Source organism: Nycticebus coucang, chromosome 24, assembly GCF_027406575.1.
Source record: "Nycticebus coucang isolate mNycCou1 chromosome 24, mNycCou1.pri, whole genome shotgun sequence".
Classification (NCBI taxonomy): Eukaryota; Metazoa; Chordata; class Mammalia; order Primates; family Lorisidae; genus Nycticebus; species Nycticebus coucang.
The window spans coordinates 3,545,102-3,570,121 of NC_069803.1; the positions used below are offsets into that span (position 1 = coordinate 3,545,102).

The 25,020-nt window shown below is 48.9% G+C and overlaps 1 protein-coding gene across 1 annotated transcript; it reads right to left on the reverse strand.

The window, feature by feature from the left end:
• Positions 1–2,875: 2,875 nt before the first annotated feature.
• Positions 2,876–24,742, reverse strand: EIF4EBP1 (eukaryotic translation initiation factor 4E binding protein 1). The gene is made up of 3 exons (XM_053578777.1): positions 24,518–24,742; positions 4,283–4,462; positions 2,876–3,384 (listed from the first exon to the last, which is right to left on the reverse strand). Exons 1-3 carry the CDS (start codon positions 24,660–24,662, stop codon positions 3,353–3,355), a joined length of 357 nt encoding a protein of 118 aa, XP_053434752.1. The 5' UTR covers positions 24,663–24,742; the 3' UTR covers positions 2,876–3,352.
• Between the last annotated feature and the right edge of the window lie 278 nt (positions 24,743–25,020).

A 25,020-nucleotide genomic window follows, 5' to 3' on the forward strand; every position in this document is an offset into this window, starting at 1 on the left:
GTAGTCCCAGCTACTTGGGAGGCTGAGGCAAGAGAATTACTTAAGCCCAGGAGTGGAGGTTGCTGTAAGCTGTGATGCCACAGCACTCTACTGAGGGCAATAAAGTGAGACTCTGTCTCTCCAAAAAAAGCAAAACAAAACAATAACGACGACAACAACAAAAAACCCAGAACAACTAGCCAGGCAATGTAGTGAGTACCTGTAGTCCCAGCTATTTGGGAGGCTGTGGCAGGAGGATCACCTGAGCCCAGGAGTCTGAGGTTGTTGTGAGCTATGTTGAGGCCATAGCACTCTAACCAGGGCAAAAGAATGAGACTCTGTCTCAAAATTAAAACAAACAAAAAAAACCCCTCTGCTATGGGGGCGGTGCCTGTGGCTCAAGGAGTAGGGCGCCGGCCTCATATAAAAACTGCAAAAAAACACCCCAAAACCAAACAAAAAACCCTCTGCTATGAAGGCTTCTCAAATCTCAGATTCCAGGGTGTGCAGCTGACACTGCCTGCAGGCACTGGACAGTCCCGTGAGTATGCTCCATGACATTCCTGGGTGCCCTTCACTATTTACAGCACTGTTGTGTCCTGATCAGGTTGTAAGCTCTTTGCAAACACAAACAACAGCTTAAGATGTTTCTTTGTATTCCCTGGTTCATGGCATATGCTATCTGTCTAACCAATGTCAGTGGGTTTCCCGACCGCGGAAAGAGTGGATGTTGAAGCCAGAGGATCAGTGGTCTAACTGTGATGGTTCTTTAAAGCGAGCATCTCTACTAAAGCTTTAAGACCCAGTCCCTTGTGGAGCTGGACCACAGAAGTCTTGTCTCCCCCCACCCCCCAACGATTTTAACTTCCTCAAGGACAAGGACAGTGACACAGATCTTTGCTACTCCACAGTACCCAGACAGAATCAATGCTCCATACATACCTGGGTCTTCCCGAGGATACTTTTGCTCATGAGAATGGTGTACACTTCCAAACAATTTTCTTATTGTGACCATCCATTTTTAGGGTCTCTTAGACCCCGAGAGGTAAGACAGGAAGGAATGCATGTATCACAGAGACCACTGATTAAGATGCTGGTGGGGTGTCAGGAAAGAGATGAATTTATTGGCAAGTTAAGGAGTTGGGAAGGCTGATCCCATCTCTCCTTTTAGTCTAGCCAAAACTTTCCTTATTGTCTTTTCTCTGGTGGTAGCCTCTCCCTAGCCATGCTCTTCCATCCATAAGCAAAGGCTCAGGGGTAACATGCCTTCCACACACCACCAGCAGGCCCCTGGACTCGCCCTTCCACACACCACCAGCAGGCCCCTGGACTCGCCCTTCCACACACCACTAGTAGGCACCTGGACTGACCCTTCCACACACCACCAGCAGGCACCTGGACTCCAGCAGCCTTCACACTCTTTGTGAGGCGGGGAGGCTCCAAGCATGCTATAGAAAGGGCCAGGCCAGGGCCCACTGCTCCACTAATGGCAGGTGAACAAGTGCTATGTGCCTGGAGGCTGGCAAGCCCAATAAGGGACTGCCTCTTAGCCAAATGCATCCATCCCCCAGCATGTCCTGTAATTAGAAACAACAGTTTCTCCTCAGCAAAGATCTCTGCCTGGCATTCGAGACCCTTAGAAGTGCAGCCCTTTTTGGCCATTTGTAAAAGTCACCCTCACCCACACAGATTGCCCACTCTGGCCAAAATGGGCTCCTTGATGTTCTATCCTTGTATATTTTGGTTCCCTAAGACTATCCAACCTCAGTAACATTGGGTCCCTGCCTCCCTCAGCCCACCTAGGAACCAGCCACAGCATCACTTCCCTGAAACCTGCGCTTGTCCAGAGCACTTGCTGAAAACCCACCCTGTACAATTTCTCTCTTTTTTTTTTTTGAGACAGAGTCTCATTTTGTCGCCCTTGGTAAAGTGCCATAGAGTCACAGCTCACAGCAACCTCAAACTCTTGGGCTCAAGAGAGTCTCTTGTCTCAGTTTCCCAAGTACTTGGCACTACAGGCACTTGCCACACCATCTGCCTATTTTTTAGAGACGGGCTCTTGCTCAGGCTGGTCTCCAACTCCTGAGCTCAGGCAATCCACCCACCTTGGCCTCCCAGAATGCTGGGATTGCAGGCAGGAGCCACAACGACCCGTTCCACCCTGTACAATCTTTTATGCCATGTTTTCAGTTTTTCTTTTTTTTGAGACAGAGTCTCACTATATTGCCCTGGGTAGAGTGCTGTGGCATCACAGCTCACAGCAACCTCAAACTCTTGGCTCAAGTGATCTTCTTGCCTCTGCTTCCCGAGTAGCTGGGACTATAGGCACCCGCCACAACGCCAGGCTAGTTTTTAGAGACGGGGTCTCGCTCTTGCTAAGTCTGGTCTCGAACCCCTGAGTTCAGGTGATCTACTTGCCTCGGCCTCCCAAAGTGCTGATCATGGGCTCCAGCCATAGCGTTGACCAAAGCTTATGTTGCAATCAGTCCTCAAGGCAGAGAACTTGTCACATGTTTGTCTCCCCTGACTGCTCACAGAGGGATTGATCACTATACCAGGGTCTTCCTTTGACTCTCAAGTGGGACAGCCCTGAGGGGGCAGCTGACAAGCCTAACAGGTTTGGGGACAGGGGAAAGAGGCAGAAAACCCAGAAGGGAGGCAGTGCTCACTGCTAAAAAAACAAGAGATCCAGAGCAGCGAGCTCAGACCAGACCATGCATCATTCTCCAGCTGTGAGATTGTACCTTCTCCTGAGCCTCTGCCCTAAGCTGTAAGATGAGGATGCTGCTTGCTATACTTACCTACAGGACCATGTGAGACCAAATGACATACTGTACAGCAAAGTGCTGTGGAAGTGCTCACAGACAGCAGCAGGTGGCGCTTGCCACACAGTTGAAAAGAGCTCAGACAGGGCCCAACTCTTGGCCCTAGGGCATAGGTGGCCTTTATTTCCTCTCTCGGGGAAGGAAGGGCAGGGGAGCTTTCCTGGGCACACCAGGCAATGAAGGGGTAGGTGTAAGAGGTGGCTATGCTCCCAGAGGAGGGGGCTGGAAGGGCCTGACCACCTTTCAGAAGGGCTGGTCCTTGTCCGCTTCCTGGCACTTGTCTGCAGGGTGTGCGTGAGGGAGTCACCCCCACCTTGGGGTGGCAGCTCCTGCATCAACGCAGGCACAAGGAGGTATCTGCTGGTGTTTAAAATGAGGGAGGGAGGGCAGGTGCCCTGAGTCAGGGAGCAGCGGGCTAGGGTGGCTGATCCCACGCCAGACACCTCCCCAGTATGGTAACTTTCATAAGGCCTGGCTGGGGTGACTCTTCTTCTGAGAAGGGCCCCTGAGAGGCCCACAGGCAATGGCTCCATCTGGTGGCTGCTCCTTTAAATGTCCATCTCAAACTGTGACTCTTCACCTGAGGAGAGAAGGAACAGAGGGCAGGGTGGCTGATGCTTTATGGGTCAGGGAGAGACCCTAGTTTTTTATCCCGTGGTTCCTAGAAGAGGAGCGGAGGCCAGGTTTATGCTGCCAACAAGAGTGGACGGAGAACGGGGCAAGACTAGGAGTTTCTGGAAACAGGCGGGAAGGTTCTGTGTCTAACTGTGCTCTCCTTCTCAATACCAAAGAAGAGTAGAGAGTAGAGACCAGGTTTCCTGACAGGGGAGGTGACAGTCCTCAATTGTCTATTACTGTTTTTACACTCTACCAAGCCAGCCAGGATGCCACAAAGAGAGCTTTTGTAGGCACTGCTGCCAGGGTGACTGCTCTGATTTCTTGGGAGGTGGGGACAACCTAGCTGTCAAACTTGCAGAAACAACTGGCTGAACTACTACTTGTCTTCATAAAAATCTACTAGGGAACCCACACCCTGACAGGAACCATCCTGGATGTGCTTCTTATCTTGTAGATGTGTACTTTCCTAGAGGGCAAGTACACTGTGTCTTTGATAAGCTATCTCTTGCACCACGAACAGAAGGGTATGTCCCAAGTGGTGAGGCTTCAGAGACAAATTAGACAGAGGAGCATGTTGTGAAAGCTGCTGTGTGCAGCCATGGCCATTTCAAACAATTCTGCCATTGATTATAGTAGTTGGTGGGGCCAAATGACTTTTGGTTTTTGGGCCCTTTTTAGGAGGAAAGTTGGTACCAAGGAAAGTTTTACCTTCCCAACCTTCCTCCAGCCCTCCAGGGTCTAAGCTGCTCCACAAAGGGTAGAACGGAATCACCATCCTTCTCCCTCCCTGGAATTTCCCCTTGCAGTGGGCCCAGGGGCCTCACATATTCCCTTTCCCGAGGGAGAGCCTGGCTACTCACTGCCCATCCGCTTCTCTTCTGGGCTGTTGCACAAGTGGTTCTGGCTGGCTTCTGTGGGGGGCTCTTCACTGGCAGGGCTGGTGACCCCAGGAATGGTGGGCAGATCCCTCGGGGGTGTTTTGGTTACAGGTGAGTTCCGACACTCCATGAGGAATTTCCGGTCATAGATGATCCTGGTACCTGGAAGGGCAACAGGGTGGTAAAGCCATTTTGAAACCCCATCTGCTGGTTTTTCCCCTTTCTTTGAGGTGTGGTTTAGCAGAGAGCAGCAGGTTCTCCTGCAAAAGCCATACCAAGGAGGAACGAGGCTTACTCAGGGGCTGGGCTGCAGCCTGCAAACCACCAACCCCCTGCTCGTGATGTGCTCCAATGGATGAGGCCCGCAGACCACTAGACTGCACCAGCACCCTGAGCTCTGTCCCTAATGCCCCCAGCTCACCTATCCATCCCTTTTTGATGTGAATTACCCAAAATAATCATATTCCACTGTGTAGAAAGAACGTTTCTATTCATTATGCAATCCTGTCCCTACAGTAATCCTGCAGGATACCCAAAATAGGTACCTTTTTTTTTTTTTGATACAGAATCTCACTAAGTCACCCTGGGTAAAATGTCAGGACCTTTACCTGAAACTTCAAACTCTTAGGCTCAAGTGATCCTCTTGCCTCAGCCTCCTGAGTTGCTGTAACTACAGGCACTCACTACAATTCCTGGCTGTTTTTTTCTATTTTTAGTAGAGATGGGGTCTCACTCTTGCTCAGGCTGGTCTTGAACTTCTGAGCTTAAGCAATCCACCTGCCTTATCCTCCTAGAGTGCTAGGATTATGGATGTGAGCCACCCCACCTGGCCTTTTTTCCTTTTTTTATTTATTATTTGTTGCAGTTTTTGGCCAGGGCCAGGTTCAAACCCACCACCTCTGGTATATGGGGCTGGTGCCCTACTCCTTGAGCCACAGGCGCCGCCCCTACCCCCCCTTTTTTTAGATGTAGAAACAGGGTCTTGTTCTATCTCCCAGGCTGGTGTGCAGTGATGCGAACCTAGCTCAATGCAACCTCCAACTCTTCGGCTCCAGTAATCTTCCTGCCTCATTCTCCCAAGTACCTGTGACTACAGGCATGTGCCACAGTACCCAGCTAATTATTGTATTTTTTCTTATTAGATACAGAGTCTTGCTATGTTGCCCACACTGGTCTCAAGCAATCCTCCTGCTTCAGACTCCCTCCAAAATCCCTGTGATTATAGGCATAAACCATGGTGCCCAGTCCAGAATAGTTATCTTTAATCCCATTTTACAAATAAGCAAACTGAAAATTAAGTGATTCACTAAAACTAGTAAAAATGAGAACTTTTCCTGCCTGGACTTGGTGGAAAGGAATGGGGAGAGGGAGACAGGTGGGCTCTCTGCTGAGGCCAGAGGCCCCCAGAGCCTGTACAGTCTAGCTTTCCCTTTCACTGTCCTTTCCAAGTGCTAGTCTTACTCCCTGTGTGAGGCCCTGCCTTCCTAGTTATTCACCATCCTCCAAACACACCCTGACTATCCCACATGCAGTTGCCTGAGGGATCCCTTCCACATAGAAGGAAAAGAGTTGTTACTTAAAGTCTGAGGCCCGAGATCTAAAGGGAACGGTGAGGTTATTCTTGTTTGGTCCTTGTTTAATCCTGAGCACCCCTAAGCAGCGGTAGGGTACTGGCCATCTAACATCTCTACAACATGTGCTGACAAAGAGTAGGCCTTGGCTCGAGTCTCCAGCTGGCAATGGAATCTTGGAGAACTGCCTGCTGTCACTGTGTTTCTTTTTATAGCATCTTCCTATTTATGGCAAGTGAATTTGGTTTTCCATGTACAGTAGTGATATTAAGTTCCCTTTTAATATATAACAACATGTTATATATGTAATATACTATATATAAGTATAGGGCAGCACCTGTGGCTCAGTGAGTAGGGCGCAGGCCCCATATATGAAGGTGGCGGGTTCGAACCCCGCCCTGGCCAAAGTGCAACAAAAAATAGCCAGGTATTGTGGCAGGAGCCTATAGTCCCAGATACTTGGGAGGCTGAGGCAAGAGAATCGCCTAAGCCCAGGAGTTGGAGGTTGCTGTGAGCTGTGATGCCACAGCACTCTATAGAGGGCGACAAAGTGAAATTCCTAGCTTAAAAAAAAGAAAAAATATATATAATATACTATATGTAAGTATAATTAAATTTAAAAGGTGATATAAAAAATAGTAAATATCTGTACATGGAGAACATAGTAATAACTGTGCAGCTGGACTATGAATAACTTGGGTTTGGAAATCTTTGTTCAAGGACTTCAGGAATGCCTTTCCTCCCCAATAACCAAGGACGAGCTCCTGCACTAAAGGGCTATGGTAAGCAACATTAGAACAGCTGAGATCTGTGTTTTTAAAAACATGTTTATTTTTCTTAATTAAAAAAAAATTTTTTTTTCTTAATTTTTAAGGATACATAATCATATATATTGAGATTTCTTTTTTTTGAGACAGTGTCTTGCTTTGCTGGCCCAGGTATCATCACTGCAACCTCAAACTCCTAGGTTCAAGTGATCCTCCTGCCTCACCCTCTCTAGTAGTGGAGACTACAGGTACCCACCATAACACTTGGCTATTTATTTATTTTTTTTTGTAGAGACAGAGTTTCACTTTATTGCCCTCGGTAGAGTGCCGTGGCGTCACACAACTCACAGCAACCTCCAACTCCTGGGCTTAGGCGATTCTCCTGCCTCAGCCTCCCGAGTAGCTGGGACTACAGGCGCCCGCCACAACGCCAGGCTATTTTTTTTTTGTTGTTGTTGCAGTTTGGCCGGGGCTGGGTTTGAACCGCCACCCTCGGTATATGGGGCCGGCGCCCTGCTCACTGAGCCACAGGCACCGCCCATGGAATTGTCATTCTTGTTTAGCTGGCCAGGGCTGGGTTGGAACCTGCGAACCTCGGTGTATGTGGTAACCACTGTGCTATGGGTACCCGGCCTAATATTTCTATTTTTAGTAGATATGGGGTCTTGCTCTTGCTCAGGCAGGCCTTGAACTCTTTTTTTTTTTTTTTTTTTATTAAATCATAGCTGTGTACATTAATGCAATCATGGGGCACCATACACTGGTTTTATAGACCGTTTGACACATTTTCATCACGCTGGTTAACAGAGTCAGGCCTCGAACTCTTGAGCTCGAGGGATCCTCCTATCTTCAGCCTTCCAGAGTGCTAGGATTATAAGCATAAGCCATCTCGTCAGGCCTCTGTTGTTTCTTCAAGACTGGAAGGCTTGACCAGGTGGCTTTGGGAGGTCAAGTAGGGGGGATCAGGAGTTTGGGATGCAGGATGTGGGGTTATAGTGAGCTATGTGATTGTGAAATACTAGCTGTTTGTGAGACTGTACTCTAGCACAGGTGACAGAAGGAGACCCTATCTCCAAAACAAAACAAAACTCAGCAAGTCTTCCCCTCTTCTTCCATCCCCCCAACTTTGGTTTGCTACCACAGAGTAGGGAACTGATCCTGTCTGAGTGTACCCTAAGAGGTTCAGAACCTGGGCTCTTCTCTTTTGTGGCCATTGTGGTAGCAGCAGCGGCCAAAACGAAGTTTCATCCCTTTGTAACTTCCGAGGAAGCGAGGACTGCTCAAGGCATTTGGATCTATCTTCCCGCGCTACAGGAGGATCCAGACTCCCACTCTCCAAAGAGCTGAGAGACAACAACGTTTGATCCATGCCCATCCCAGAGGCTGTGTGAGGACACTGTAAAGGTCAGCAGATGGGCAAAGGAGTCCAGGTTTACAGGAAGAAATATGTCATCTGAAAGGGCACAGCAGGAACAGGCTAATGGCCCCACTGTCCCTGTGGGCATCAATCACTAGGCTAAAAGTGAGCAAAGACTGTAAAAGAGCCTTGAATGAAAAGCCAAATCTTGCCAAGGAGGAAAGGAAATGGGAAAATACAAGGAAGAAAGAATTGAGAAGACTTGGGAATAACCTACAAATGAAACAAACAAACAAAAAAACCCTGATAAAATGGAAAAAAAGAACCAGGAGGTAGCATCTTCCCAGAGAACCTCTTCAAAGGTCACTAGCCTCCAGTGAGTTTTTTGAGACAGAGTCTGACTCTGTCACCCGTGGTAGAGTAACATGGCATCATAGCTCACAGCAACTTCAGACTCTGGGGCTCACGTGATCTTCCTGCTTCAGCCTCCCAAGTAGCTGAGACACAGGCACCTGCCACAATGCCTGGCTATTTTTCTCTTGTTGTTGTTGTAGTTGTCATTGTTATTTGGCAGCCCCAGGCTGGATTCAAACTCGCCAGCTCCAGTGTGTGCGGCTGATGCCCTAGCCACTGAGCTATAGGTGCCGAGCCAGTGGACCTAATTTTCATAGACTGGACATACACCACATGTACGTATGTAGGCCTAGTTCCTCATGGGGACCATCTCCATGTGTTGACCGGTTTGTTGCAGTCTCCTGGGGGGTCACCTTAGGGAGGTTTCACTGTCTCTGTCTCTCTGTGACTGGCTCATCTCACTTAGCATAATGCCCTCCAGTTTCATGTGTTTTGTCTAGCATGCATCAGAATTTCCTTCCTTTTTAAGGTTGACTGATATTTCACTGTATGTGTTTGCCACCTCTGGTTTACCCATTCATCTGAGTGTGCACAGAAAGGTTGAATGTTGCTTCCGGAGATAATGCTGCTATGAACATGGGTATACGAAGACCTCTTCAAGATTCTGTTTTCAGGCCTGTAATCCCAGCACTCTGGGAGGCTGAGATTGTAGTGGGACTGCTTGAGCTCAGGGGTTTGAGACTAGCTTGAACAAGAGCAAGACCCTGTCTTTACTAAAAATAGAAGTGTTAGCTGGGTGTCATGGGGGGTGCCTGTAATCCTAGCTATTCAGGCGGCTGAGGCAGGAAAATAGCCTAAACCCAGAAGGCTGAGGTTCCTGTGAGTTATGACGCCACAGCACTGTAGTCTGGGGGAAGAGAGTAAGACTCCTGTCTCAAATAAATAAATAAATAAAGATCCTACTTTCGATTCCTTTGGGGGTATATACGTGGAAGTGGCCCCAGCAATTTAAAAATCGTTGACTGCACTTAAAAGAGGAAAGAAAGAACCTCTATGTCTCACTCTGAGAGGCCAAGGTAGGTGAATCACTTGAGCTCAGGAGTTCGAGACCAGCCGGAACCAGAGACCCCCATCTCTAAAAAAAATAGCCGGGCATTGTGGTAGATGCCTGTAGTCCCAGCTACTTGGGAGGCTGAGGCAAGAGAATCCCTTGAGCCCAAGAGTTTGAGGTTGCTGTGAGCTGTGACACAACGGCATTCTACTGAGGGTGACATAGTGAGACTCTGTGTCAAAAAAAAAAAACCACCTTCCTTTGAACTAATAGAATGTGTAAACAAAATGACAGCAGAGGTGGCCCCCACGACCTTCCTCCCCACATTAGAGTATTTCAGCAGGGACAGCTGGGGGTGGGGGTGGGGGGAAGCCAGGGGAATAAACTATAGTGTTTGGAAAGTCAGCTGACACTGCCTGCCAAGCTAGGAGGGAACCACAGAGCCACCTGACTAGGGTCAATAAGGAACAGGAGCTGAAGGTTGATGCAACAGAAGTGAGTTTCCCACAAAAGCTGTTGTGCCTTTTAACCCTTTTTTCTCCCACTCCTTCAAGGGGGATATAACCCTACTGTTGAACAGTGATTTGGAAGCTCTCTAAGATGGGAGGCAAGATGAGGCAGATGTTATGTCTGCCTCCCACAGATGAGGCAAACATAACAACGCACAACACATGGGCCATATTGTCGAAACCATGAACCGCTGGCTGCAAATGCTGCCTGTTCAGGAGCTCCCGGCCCCATGTAGGTCTGGCAGTGCCCAGCAGAAGGATGCCAGGGCAGGTGTGGGCTGGCAGACACCTGTACCTGTGTGTATGGGAGGTGGGAGTCTTGTTTCCTCACCACACCCGCCCAGACCTCTCTCTAGGGAAAATGACCCACCTCTGTAAGACACTAAAACAAGAGTATGAAGTGCTTTTGAGGATCTAGGCAACTTTCAGACGGCAAAGCCATGACACGTTCTGCTCTTCTCTCAAAAGTCACGCCAAACAGCAACAAAACAGAGAAGCACACACTCCAACTTGGATGTGAGTAGGACTCCAGTGCTACCCCAAATCACTCACAAGTCAGAAAGTGGCCTGTGAGGTGGCTCCGCCTTGCAATCCCAGCACTCTGGGAGGCTGAAGTGGGAGGAATGCCTGAGGTCAGGAGTTTGAGACCAGCCTGAGCAAGAACAAGACCCCATAGCTACAAAAAAACCCAGAAAAATAAGCCAGGTATGGTGGCTCATACTCTTAGTCCCTGCTACTGAAAGGTCGAGGCAGGAAAATCTCCTGAATGGAGGAGTTTGAGGTTGTTATGAGTTATGATGATAGCACAGCACTCTACCCAGAGTGGCAGAGAGTGAGACTCTGTCTCAAAACAACAACAAATGATAATAATAACAATAACAAATAAATAAATAAATAAAAAACACACAAAAAACAAGAAATAAATTTGTAAAGAGGTAAATCTGGACATTGAAACGCACCTTGAGTATTTAGTGCCATGACTTAAAAATGCTAAATGATATTCACTGTGAAATATCACAATACTGGCAATAAAGAGTGAATCCTAAGATATTCCAGAAAGGAGGTGGGGAAAAAAAACCCAATCGGTGTATCTAAATATGAGGAATGAGAATGACATGGAACTTTTCAACAGCTAGACTGAGGCCTAGGGTAGGGGGTAATACCTTTACAATCTGAGGGCAAAGTTTCCCTCAACCTACAGCTTATCCCCAGCCAAATATGAATTCAAAAGAACAGAGGCACTTTCAGATAGAATAGAGCAGTATGTCTTCTACCAAAATTATAGAAAGCCTTCAGAAAACCCCTGTGCAACAGCTGGGAAGCCAGATGTTGGTTCAGGAGAGAAGAAAACATGGAAGGAGAAAGCCAGAAGTCTGACTCTGGGACTTGCCGACAGCAGCTGGAGGGTTTGTGGACCTCACTTACTAAGTGAAAGTTCAGCACATTTTAAAACAAAGCAACTGGGTGGCGCCTGTGGCTCAGTGAGGTGATTAGGGCACCGGCCCCATATACTGAGGGTGGGTGGTTCCAACCTGGCCCCGGCCAAACTGCAACAAAAAATAGCTGGCCGTTGTGGCGAGGGCCTGTAGTCCCAGCTACTTGGGAGACTGAGGCAAGAAAATTGCCTAAGCCCAAGAGCTGGAGGTTGCTGTGAGCTGTGACATATTAGCACTCTACTGAGGGAGACAAAATGAGACACTGTCTCTAAAAAAATAAAAATAAAAATAAAAAATAAAGATAAAAATAAATAAAACAAAGCAATTACTACCTCTAAAATAAAAAAAGGGGAGCAAAAATGGAAATGCTATTACTGTAAACTACTTGGTTCAACAAGAGTAATCCTAATAAAAACAACCACCATGGAGTTTTTAAAAAATGTATGATGTAATTATATTGGGTAAGTGGGAGGGGAGGAAAAGAGGGTGCAGAGGTAAAAAAAAAGAAAAAAGAAAAAACCTCGTAGAGCCCAAGAGTTGGAGGTTGCTGTGAGCTGTGATGCTACGGCACTCTACGAAGGGCGACATAGTGCGAGACTCTGTCTCAGAAAAAAAAAAAAAAAAAACCTTGTCGATCAAAAAGGCAATCCAAGAGAAAACGAGAAAAAGGTAGAAATACAGAGACAAACCCCAAAAGAAAGAACTAGAAGACTTTGTTAGTTACTTCTGAAGGGTGATCTGGGGTAGGAGAAGGAAGAGGTTGCTGTTTTCTGTTAGAAGGCTTTTAGTACTTTTGGGTTTTATTTTTTTTGCAGTTTTTGGTTGGGGCTGGGTTTGAACTCGCCACCTCCAGCATAGGGGGCCGGTGCCCTACCCCTTTGAGCCATAGGCGCCACCCAGAAAGAAGGTGTTTTTTTTTTTGTAGAGACAGAGTCTCACTGTAGTGCCCTCGGGTAGAGTGCCATGACTCACATGGCTCACAGCAACCTCTAACTCTTGGGCTTCCGCGATTCTCTTGCCTCAGCCTCCCGAGCAGCTGGGACTACAGGCAACTGCCACAACGCCCGGCTATTTTTTTTTTGTTGTTGTTGTTGCAGTTTGGCGGGGGCTGGGTTTGAACCCGCCACCCTCAGCATATGGGGCCGGCACCCTGCTCACTGAACCACAGGCACCGCCCAGTACTTTTGGGTTTTAAACTATTTACATAAAATAACTTTTAAATACTTGTGTTTTGGAAAAAAACAAAACATATATAAAAGAAGAATTATACATGGTACATATATATATATATGTAACATTTGTTTTCATTTATTTCCCCCCCAAATAGAAAGGTTTTCACAGTTTTTTTTTTGTTTTTTGTTTTTAGCCAGGGCTGGGTTTGAACTTACCACCTCCGGTATATGGGGCCGGCACCCTACTCCTTTGAGCCACAGGCACCACCCACATTTGTTTTTTTAAAACTAAATTATAGCTCAGACGTACAGTGCCATACTATGTAGCTACTATACAGAATAAGAAAAATATACATGTCCATGATATGTTATATGAAAAAGTCACAGAACTGCATGTATTTTGTTTGACTACCTGGGGTGGGGGAAGATGACATAAAAAATAAGAGAAGCATCTTTTACATTAAGCATGTATGTGTGCGTTTATATATTTCTGTTTGTTTGAGACGAGAGCATTGCTCTGTTACCCAGGCTAGAGTGCAGTGGCACCATCATAACTCTCTGCAACCTCCAACTCCTGGGGCTCAAGTGATCTTTTCTGCCTCAGCTTCCCCAATTGCTGGGACTATAGGCATGACACCCAGCTAATTTTTCTATTTTTTTGTAGAGATGGGGTTCTCACGTTGTTGCTCAGGCTGGAACTCCTGATCTCATGCAATCCTCCTGCCTTGGCCTCCCAAAATTCTAGGATTACAGACATGAACCATCAATCCTGGCCTTACATTTTAAATAATATATAAAACTCTAGTAATGATATAGGGGCATTAAATAAAGAAAGAAAGATGTAAGATCAGAATCTCCTTTTCTAGAAAGTCAAGTTAAAATGCTTTGGCTGGCACTAAGTAGGCTCCTCTGTCTCTCCCCACAGAAGAAGCCCTGTGCTGGACGGGAGAGCCCGGTGGTGCCTTGTCCAAGCTGGTGTGTGTTATCACTCAGAAGGTTTATGCTACACTTTCACTCCTACTCATGAACTGTGTTCAAGTACAGAGACTTGACCACAATCTGGGGACAAAGGTGTTAACTCTTGCCTACCCATTTGTCAATCTTTGCTCAATTCCCCCCTTTCTTTGACAGAGTCTCACTCTTGCTCTGGGTAAAGTGCCATCATCATAGCTCACAGCAACCTCAGTCAGCCTCTTGGGCTCAAGTGATCCTCTTGCCTCACCCTCTCGATTAGCGAGACTAGGCACTTGCCACAGCCCAGCTAGTTTTTCTATTTTTAGCAGAGAAGAGGCCTCGCTCTTACTCAGACTGGTATTAAACTCCTGAGCTCAAGTAGTACTCTCAGCCTTGGCCTCCCAGAGTTTTAGGATTACAGGTTGAGCCACTGCATCCAGGCCAATCCTACCCCCTTTAAACATATGTGCTGGTCTCTTTTCCTTTGTACCAGCAAGGAACAGTCAAATACAGTGAAAGCTCCCTTGATCTCAGCCCTTTACAATTTACTAGGAAGAGAAAGACCTGTAAACAAATGATTACAACCAAGGGTGTGAGGTCCAAAACCAGAAGCAAATGTGGGGACCATGGAGGGACAGAGATTCCAAGCTCTCCATCTTCCTATTTCCAGGAAGCCTGACCCTAAACCCTGGGTCCAGAGAAACATCCATCTCACCCCAATTCTACACTGCCAGCTCTCTCATTTGCTAGCTCTCATACCTCTAGGCGAGTTATTACTTAAGCTCTTTGTGCCTCAATTTCTGCTTCTGCAGAATGGGGACAATGACAATGATGATAGTGCCAACTTCATGGGGTTATTACGTGGATTAGAACAGTGGCTGACACAAAGTGAGCCCAGAGCAAACACCAGCTGTCATCACAACCAGCATGGATCCAGGTGGCAGATTTCACCATTTATTCAGTCCCATCCATAACGAGGACCAAAATATATGAGAGATCGGTTTGGGAGAGCAACCCTGAGGGAGATGCAGGGAGGGCATCCTTCATCCTTTTTAGGTCCACAGAAACCAAGAACTTTAGCATGTTTGGTAGCCAGTGTCTTCTGGAACTTTAAACTCCAGATGTGCAGCAAATGCTATAGGAATAGTATTTTGTTCTGCAGGCACCACTTTGTAGTGATGCTTTTGCTTTGATGTAATAAAACAATATAGGCTGGCTCAGTGCCCGTAGCTCAGTGGCTAGGGTACCGGCCACATGTAGCGGGACTGGTAGGTTCAAACCCGACCCGGTCCTGCTAAAAACAACAATGACAACTATAACCAAAAAACAGCCGGGCGTTGTGGCGGGTGCCTGTAGGCCCAGCTACTTGTAAGGCTGAGGCAGCAGAATCACTTAAGCCCAAGAGTTGGAGGTTACTGTGAGCTGTAACGGCACAGCACTCTACTGAGGGCGATAAAGTGAGCCTCTGTCTCAAAAAAAAAAAAAAAAAATATATATATATATATATAGGTATTCCCCTAGGGTCTAGTTTCCCCGCATGTAAAACAAGGGTGTTGTAGTAAGTTCATTCAAACTATTTTTAAAGCACTAACCACATACCTTTTATTTTTAGGATTTCCTTGTTGGCAGGCACTTAATGTACTAATAGTACGGTGCTTACAGATGGATATTCTGGGCTCAAACCTGGGCTTGCCACATCCCAGTCCCTTAACTCTGGGTCCCAGATTCAAAACCCATATGGCATGGGAGTATTGTGAAGATTAAATGATATAATGAAGTCAAGACTTTTTGTATGCGAATAAAAGTATGACTTCTATTAAAAATGTCATTATTGTTCTATTAAAGAGAAAACCTCCTGGGAGTGCACACACAAAACCAGAGGACAACGTCACAGGCCAGGGGCTGGGAGCAGGAACTTAATGCCTTCTGCCTGTGCAGCGCACGCACTCGATCACTTAGATTTTCAGGTAAGGTGGATACAGCAGTCACTGCTGCCATCTGTCATCCCCTCCTATCTGTCCCCAAAGGCTGACAAGCCAGGTCTTAATTAGTTCTCCCACGAGGAAGCCTCAACTTGTATAAGAGGGAACTGAGGCCCAGAGAGGCTGGCCCTCAACACCATCCAGAGGGAGACCTGGCAAGCTTAGACTCTGATCCTCAACACCAGCCACTGTTTAAAATTAATCAGCAAGCTGGGCACGGTGGCTTCTGCCTATGACCCCAGTACTATGGTTGGCTGAAACAGGAGGATTGCTTGAGCTCATAAGTACAAGACTTGTCTGAGTGAGAGTGAGATCCCGACTCATGAAAAAAATTGAAAAACCCACTTGGGCGCTGCAGCGAGCTCCTGTAATCCCAGAGGCTTTAGGAGGCTGAAGCAGCAGGATGCCCACAGCCTGAGTCTGAGGTTGCAGTAGCTATGATGCCACTATAGTCTGCCCAGGGAATAGGGTGCAATTCTGTCTCTGCAGAACAAAAACAAACAAACAAGGCAGGAAGGGTGCCGTTGCTCAGTGGTTAGGGCACCAGCCACGTGCTCTGGGGCTGGTGGGTTTAAACCCAGCCCGGGCCTGCTAAACAAAAAAATAATAATAATAAAATTAAAAAATTAAAAATAGCCGGGCGTTGTGTTGGGCGCCTGTAGTCCCAGCTACTTGGGAGGCTGAGGCAAGAGAATCACTTGAGCCCAAGAGTTTGAAGTTGCTGTGAGCTATGACTTCATAGCACTCCACCAAGACTCTGTCTCAGTAAAAAAACAAATGGGAGGCGCCTGTGGCTCAGTGAGCAGGGCGCAGGCCCCATATACCGAGGGTGGCGAGTTCAAACACAGCCCCGGCCAAACTGCAACAAAAAAATAGCCAGGTGTTGTGGCGGGCGCCTGTAGTCCCAGTTACTCTGGAGGCTGAGGCAGGAGAATCACCTAAGCCCAGGAGTTGGAGGTTGCTGTGAGCTGTGTGATGTGACGCCACGGCACTCTACCCAGGGCAATAAAGTGAAACTCTGTCTCTACAAAAAAAAAAAAAAAAAAATAGCTGGGCGTTGTGGCTGGCGCCTGTAATCCCAGCTGCTCGGGAGGCTGAGGCGAGAGAATCGCGGAAGCCCAAGAGCTAGAGGTTGCTGTGAGTCCTGTGACATCATGGCACTCTACTGAAGGTGGTAAAGTGAGACTCTGTCTCTACAAAAACAAATAAACAAACAAAACAAGACAACTGTGCGCATCTGCTCATCCCAACCCTAAACCCCCCACCCCTTAAAAAAGAAAATTAATAAAATGAAATTAATCAGCAAGGTGGACCAGGCAGGCCACCACCATTCAGTTCACCCTCTCCGCTGGAGGAACTAACGTGGTCTTCAGACTTCCACCTGGACTTCTGGATGTCTGCACAGAACAGGACGTTCCCTGCCCGGAGCTCCTCCCCACCTCCCCACACACTCACACTCTGCTGGATGTGCCTCCTGTAAACTGAGCCCACTGCTCCTCACTTTCCCCTGGGCTTCCCCTGGCAGAAGCATTCCTCCTCCCCGACAGACGTGAGGCTTAGCAAGAGTACAAGGATGGAATTTCCTAGAACTGCTGCTCTCATTCCAGGGAGAGGGAGTCATAACAGCAGTGGGGAAGGCTTGACTGTGTTCAGACAGCAGCCCAGCAGAACAAGATAACTCTGACACCTGGAAGTTCAGCTCTGACCAGCAGCTCCACATGATTTGGAGACAAACACACAGACATGCTGTGTTTGCAGGGGTCTGCCTCTTTCCTGCCTCCCCACCACACACGCGAGGCAAAAACAATGTGTGTGTCTGGCTGGCTTTTTTTTGCCAGACAACAAGCAGAACTGACTTAGTAGGGAGAGAAATCTTGGTGAGAGCACCAGAGCACACTCAGTCCAAGATTGTCCTTCACCTCTGGCCCCCACGAGCTATGCAAAGAGAATCAAGATCTCCCCGTTCCTCAGGGGCCAGAAACCTTAGAAAGCTACTCAATCCCAGACAAGGGGATTGCCCAGTGGCAAAGAGCCCTTCTAATGAGCCTCTCTCATCGAGGGGAAGGGAATAGAATGGTTTATTTAAAAATTGGCTTTTACAAGAGACTTAGAACAAAACAGCTGAGCTATAATTCTAACCAATGGCCAAATTTCCTCCCCTTCCCTCACCTCCTCCCTAACACTTCACACTGTACCCAGTGCAGAGTAGGGGCTGAGGTATCCCTGAAATTCATGATCAACAGGCAGCGCCTTTCTGAAACGTCTCCTATTACAAATGCAACAACTGGTGTCCCAGTTGGAGAAGGGAGTGGCCCTGTTATGGGCAGAAATGCTTGCCCTCAAAACTCAAATGCAGAAGCCCAACACCCAAGTCTTCAGAATGTAACTGTGTTGTAACTGTGTTGGGAGATAAGGTCTTTAAAGGGATGATTAAATTAAAATGAGGCCGTTAGGGTGGGGGCTGACCTCAATCTGACCCATGTCCTTAGGAGAAGAGATTTGGATACAGACACCCAGAGGGAAAACCATGTGCAGACACCGGGGAAGGTGGACGGCCATCTGGCCATGCTCAGGCCGAGGAAAGGGGCCTCAAAGAACCCAGGCCTGCTGGCACCTTGACCTTGGATTTTCAGCCTCCAGAACTGTCAGAGAATATTCTGTTCTTTTCTGCAGTTTCCTTTCTCAGTCTGCATGTTTTGTCAAGATAGCTGTAGCAAACTAAGACAGGCCCATTTTCCCTTTTACCCTGAAGAGCAGAAGAGAAAAACCTCTTTACACACACAGTCTCCTTAAGGCAAGAGACCTGATCCTTCACTCCACACTGTCCGTCTCCAACCAAAGGGAGTGCTGAACCCAGCTGCATCCTCTGGCACTCTCACTCCTACTCCAGGGCACAGAAACTGGACCCCATCCTATTGCTAGTACTCCAGAAAAATCAAGGACGTCCACATGGGAGTGCTGGGTGGGACAGGGCAGGTGTGAGCTCCTCTGGGGAGGGTTTCCAAAGCTCCGCCTGCAGGTTTGGAGGGGGAGGGGAGCCTGAGTGGAGGTTAGTAAGGCAGGCACCACACAGAGTGAAGGAGCCTGTGCAGTGGCATCACCACCATCTGTGTGGTTTGCTTTGTGGAGCTGGACACAAGGCTTTGAAAACAAGGGCATGGGAGCTATAAGTCAATGTTTCCAGAAGGCCTCCTCTGTTCTAAAACCAACAGCTGATTCACAGGCTTGTGATCTGGACCTGCTTCTACACCTGGGCCAGGCACTGATGGCCACATGCCAGGACAGGCAGCGAGTTCCCTCAAAGGGCCGTACTTTGAGGCTTGGCCTAGCTGGACTGTCTGAGAAGGTAGTCCCCATAACTCCTCCCATTCCTGTTCACACATGTGGCTTCTCTCCTTCCAACGCAGTTATGCCCTCTTTCCTTGGATCTGGACTGGCCCGGGCTTGCTTCAGCCAATAGAAGACTCCATTAATAATATTTTGGGACTTCCCAGCCTCGGCCTTAAGTGGCCTTGGATGGAAAGTGCCATGTAAATAAATAAGCTCAGGATAGACCATTTAATATCTGAATGAAGTGACACACCAAGAGGACAGAGAGAGCTCCCAGGCTTCCGGCTTTTCCCAGCAATGCCCCAGATGTGTGGCCAAGACCACCTTGGACCTTCCAGTCCAGGACAACCCTGCTGCTGACTGTATGTAGCCATATGATTCAACTCTTTCAAGATCCTTTCAAGGCAAGGACAGTAAGGAGTGCCCAACCAGCCCAAGGAGTGGACAGGGACAACAGCCTGCTCAACCCTGAGACTCTGGGCCTATTAGATGAGCTCTCTCAGTGAGCATTCATGGACAGAACCATCAGAGCACCCAAATGCCAGTGGGCAAAAGCTACCTACTGTGGCCCAGTCAGCAATGCTGGGTGCAAACAGGGAAATAGGAGCATCAAGCAATGTCAGAGACCCTGACCCCAATACTGACATGTTCAGTGTAAGAAAAAATTACTTCCGGGCGGCGCCTGTGGCTCAGCGGGTAGGGCGCCGGTCCCCTATGCCGGAGGTGGCGGGTTCAAACCCAGCCCCGGCCAAATTAAAAAAAAAAAAAAAAAAAAAAAAGAAAAAATTACTTCCACTCCCTCCTCAATATATCAGGAAAAGTAATGTTAGTAATACCATTATCTATAATAGGGGGATACTCCTTGACTTATGCTGGGGCTACATCCCAATAAACCCATCAGAGGCCGGGTGCGGTGGCTTGCGCCTGTAATCCCAGAATTCTGGGAGGCCGAGGCCTATGGATTGCCTGAGCTCACAGGTTCGAGACCAGCCTGAGCAAGAGCAAGACACTGTCTCTAAAAATAGCTTGGAGTTGTAGTGGGCGCCTGGCAGAGGCTGAGGCAAGAGAATTGCTTAAGCCCAAGAGTTTGAGGTTGCTGTGAGCTGTGATGCCACAGCACTCTACCAAGGGCGACATAGTAAGACTCCATCTCAAAAAAATCATAATAATAAATCCATCAGAAGGTGAAAATATTCTAAGGCAAAATGCATTTAATATAACTAACCTACTGAAGATCACAGTTAGCTTACCCTACCTTAACCACACTCAGAATACTTTGTCTACAGTTGGGCAAAACATCTGGCAACACAGTACACTATAGAGCAGTGTTTTTCATCCTTTCAGTCTTACAGCACACTTGAACCTACAGTTAAACTTCCACAGCACACTGAAATTATGTTGATCAAAAAAAAAAAAGAGTAAAAATAAAGAACATATTCGCTGTGAACTTATTTTTTGAAAATAATTTAATGATTAAAAAAATTTGGGGGGGGGGCGGTGCCTGTGGCTCAGTGAGTAGGGCGCCGGCCCCATATGCCGAGGGTGGCAGGTTCAAACCCAGCCCCAGCCAAACTGCAACAAAAAAATAGCCGGGCGTTGTGGTGGGCGCCTATAGTTCCAGCTGCTCAGGAGGCTGAGGCAAGAGAATCGCGTAAGCCCAAGAGTTAGAGGTTGCTGTGATCTGTGTGACACCACAGCACTCTACCCGAGGGCGGTACAGTGAGACTCTGTCTCTACAAAAAAAAAAAAAAAAAAAAAAAAAATTTTTTTTCCTCTTCTTTTTTTTTATTGTTGGGGATTCACTGAGGATATAAGAAACCAGGTTACACTGATTGCATTTGTTAGGTAAAGTCCCTCTTACAATCTTTTTTTTTTAATTAATGATTTTTAAAAAATTTCACAGCACACTGGTTGAAAATCACCACTTTAGACCATGGTTGTCATGATCAAGTGGCTGACTGGGAGCTGCGGCTCACCCCACAGCCCAGCCTCTCATGAGTGTGCCCTGCACATCACTAGCCTGGAAACAGATCAAAATCCAAAATTCAAAGTATGGTTTTTACTGAATGCATAGTGCTTTCACAGCATCATAAAGTCAAAACGTTGTTAGCCAAACTATCATAAATGAGAGACTGTCTACACTGGGATAAGTGGGAAAATTCAGAAAAGTGACTTTCTGCCCCTAGGACATCCTGAGATCAGCAATTACACCACAAAGTGGCTGAGTGCAGTGGCTCATGCCTGCAATCCCAGCACTTTGGGAGGCCAAGATAGGAGTATAATTTGAGGCCCAGAGTTTTGAGATTAGCCTGAGCAACAGAGCAAGACCCCTGTCCCTACAAAAAGTAGTAAAAATGGCTGGGCATGGTGACATGCAACTGTAGTTCCATCTGTTCAGAAGGCTGAGACAGGAGGATCACTTAAGCCCAGGAAGGTTTTTTTTTTTTTTTTTGCTGGGGCCGGGTTTGAACCCACCACCTCCGGCATATGGGGCCGGTGCCTTACTCACTGAGCTACAGGCACCACCCAGGAAGGTTTTTTTTTGAGACAGGGTCTCCCTCTGTTGCCTAGGCTAGAGTGCAATACTGTCATTATAGCTCACTGCAACCTCAAACTCCTGGCCTGGAGCAAGCCTCTCACCTTGGCCTTCCAAAGTGCTAGGATTAAAGGCTTGAGACTCTGTGGTTTGAGGATGCATTCTATTTCAAAAAAAAAATCAAACAAAAATTAAAAAAAATAACAATTTCTCCCCTCTATGTGACTAAGACCTCAGGATACAGGCTGTACTCTTGTGCCTGTGTCCAACCACCTCCCCCCTCTTCCCAGCACTTGTCTATTCCACAGCCAGAGACTTGGGAGCTACTCCAAGGTAATCTTCCTGGGCACAGACTTTATTTGTTTAACCAAACAAGATGCCATTAACACCTGCAGCCCTACCTGCTTACCTCTGATTAACCCCATCCAGGCACAGGTCTTAGGAATGACTACCACCCAAGCCAGCTCCTGCAGGCTTGGAGTCAAACATAACATGGGAACTGAGACTGTGGAGACCCATGAGGGAGGGGCAGGGGAAGCCTTCTGATCCATTCAAAGGTTCTGCTGGTTAAAGGGCTGTTTATGCTATCACTGGAGATTTCTAAGAATCCACAGACTGACATATGACACTCCTTTCTGCAAATTTCTCTTAAATTCTCTGGACACCTAACCTCAGATCAGTGCTCAGTCTTCAAAAGACATGGAGAGCTGGCTCGGCTCCTGTAGCTAAAGCAGTTAGGGCACCAGCCAATCACACCAGCACTGGCGGGTTCGAATCCAGCCCAGGCCACCAAACAAGGACAACTATAACCAAAAATTAGCCGGGCATTGTGGCGGGCACCTGTAGTACCAGCTACTTGGGAGGCTGAGGCAAGAGAATCTCTTAAGCTCAAGAGGTTGAGGTTGCTGTGAGCTGTGACCCCACGGCACTCTACCCAGGGCGACAGCTTCAGACTCTGTCTCAAAAAAAGAAAAAAGAAACAAAAAAAAAGACATGGACAGCAAACTAGCATCACAGGAACGGAGATGGCTCAAACCATTCCCTTTAGGGGCAAGCCTTCAAGGCCATTCCTGACAGGGGTGACTGGCAGACACTCCAACGGCTCCGAAGGAGTTAACAGTCCCTGCAAGTAAACTCCTGTAGGCACCCATGTAAACAATAAAAAGCCTGGCTCCCCACACCCTGATTTAGAGACTCAGGCCAAACCCAACCTCAAGAGCTCACCTGAATAGAATCATCACTTTTTTACCAGACTCTTATTGGAAAGGTGAGAGAAGTTATATTTCACTAATTCCCATGTGCTCAGAGTGTGTGTGGTTTGTGGACGAATCACTAAGAGCCAGTCAGAAATACAGAATCTTAGGCCTTACCCTACAACCTACAGAATCAGAATCTGCATTTACATGGGGACCCCGTGAGATTCCCACACACACTGAGACTAAAACAGTATGGACTGGGGCAAAGAGGCTGCGGGACGTGACCATTTCACATTAGCTCAAGCTTTTCTGTACTGGCAGAGGTGGGTCAAGTGGGCTTTGGAGAATAGATTCCACACCTTGGCTAAGCCAGGCAGACCAGCCTCATCCACTTTGGCAGAAGCAAGCCAGGCTTCTCTGGGTCACAGACTGTGTGCTGTGCCTGTCTCACTGGATAACTCCAGACAAGAAAGAGCTGGCTTTGTGCTTTTGGCACTGCTAGTTCTCTTCCAGCTGATCTCAAAAACGTTATCTTTTGAACCAGAAGCCCCTTCTCCTATAAAAGATCTTCAAAAGTGAGGTGGTCTTGCTGTGGTCTGCCATTCCTGCCCTACTTTCCAGTCCAAAGTGAGAAGTGGATCAAAATTTCCTATAAGCAGTACCCTGACTATTGTTTTCAATCTGACCCATTCAACAAAGGGTGCAGAAAAGGGCAGCACGCACCCCAAACGAATCAAGCAGACATTCACACCTGCACTGGACAGAACTCCCAAATGATCAGCAAAGACGACGCATTGGGGCAGACAAAGGAGAACCCCACGGACTACCAGAAGGCCGGCAAGCGAAAGGGAAGCTGAGGCGAGGATGATAACAAGAGCCCCTGCGCACGTTTCCCCTGCTATTTCTCTTTCAATCTGGGGAAACAGTGTGACAAGACAAAACAGACACGCGTTGAAGCTTCGGGGCCGCGATCTGCAAAGCAAAGCGGCACGAGCTCGCTGACAGCTTTAACACTGTGTGCTCTGGAGGGTCTCGGGGCTGGCTGTGCCCGCCCTGGTGGGGCAGCTGCCTGAGAAAATGAGCACGTGGCCCCCGCCTCTGCGCAGGAGACGCGACTGCCGCCCGGCGCCCGCGCGTCTCTAAGCCAGGCGCTGGGATCTGTCGCCTTTCTCAGCAGTAGTTTGGGAAGTAGAATGGGGGAAGACGCAGAGTAGGGGAGAGGGACAAAAAGGGCGGAGGCAGTGCGAGGATGGGAGGGAAGTGGTGAGCCACGAGGATTTCATCATGCAAACAGGCGCACAGGTTTCATCAGCGCCTGGGAGCGAATGCCTGGCTCCCGACGCAGCCCGAGGCTGGCCGGCACCCGTGCCAGCTCAGCTTCCTCGTCCTCATCCTCTCCCAAGAAGACCACACGGCACCTGCCCCCACCTCCGACAGAAGGACGTGTCTTTCTGCACAGCCACGGCCCAGGAGCCAGGCCCCTCCGCGGAGGTCCCCACTCGCGGACAGGGGACCATGCCACAGGTGCCCGAGGGGCGCCGCGACCCCAGACGGGCACCCTCAGCCCCCAGCCTCCGGGTGCTAGACTCTTGTGTTCAACGCAAAACAGGAGGTGCCGCCGCAGCAAAAAGGGCTCTGCAAGAGTTATTTATTCCAACAGAGAACGCCCATCCCACCCCATAAAAACTCCAGGTCAGGCCTCTCCGTGACGCGCGGGCCCCCTAGCTTCAGTGGAGCCCCCAGCACCCACCAAGGGCGGCGCGCCCCGGCACGTGGCAGCCTGGAAGCGCGCGCGTCTGTCTGGTGTCAGCTGTTTCTCCGCGAGGGAAGAAACCCACTGGGCAGTTTGCGCGGCTCGGGCTCCGAACCACGCGCCCGGAGGGAAGGCAGGCGGCCACCTCCTCACTCTCTCCCTCACGCCCTCTCTGGTTCCTTCCAGTCCCGGCGCCCGGACCGCGATCCCGGATCCTTCCCGCGCGCAGCGCCCCGGATCCGCGCCTACCTCCCGGGGTGGTGCTGAAGAGCGTGCCGCCCGGGGTGGTGCTGTAGTCCCCGGGCGGGAGCTGCGCGCCATCACCGAGGACCACCCGGCGGGTGGTGGGGATGGCCCGGCTCGGGGTCTGGCTGCAGCTGCTACCCCCAGACATGGTCTCCTGCTCCGCGCCCCCGCAGCTCTCTGGCCGCCCTCCACCGCCTCCGGCCTCGCCCCGCCTCGCCCCCGCCGCCCCGCGGAGGCCGCCCCTTCCGCCTCTTGCGCTCCACGCCCCTGGGATTTGTAGTCCGCGCCCGTACCGCCCCACCCCGCTCCGGGCCGCCGCGCGCCGGGCTCCCCGCGGCCCGGGGACCGAGTCCCGCCCGCGCGCCGTCCCGCAGGGTCTGCCCCTCTGGCTCCCGGTCCCTCCTCGCCACGCAGGCAGGATCGGGCCGGGGAGAGCGCCTGTGTCAGCCTGGCGCTGGCAGGGGTCCTCGCTGCCTCAGCCCACTGCGTTAGGACATCTGCTCCGA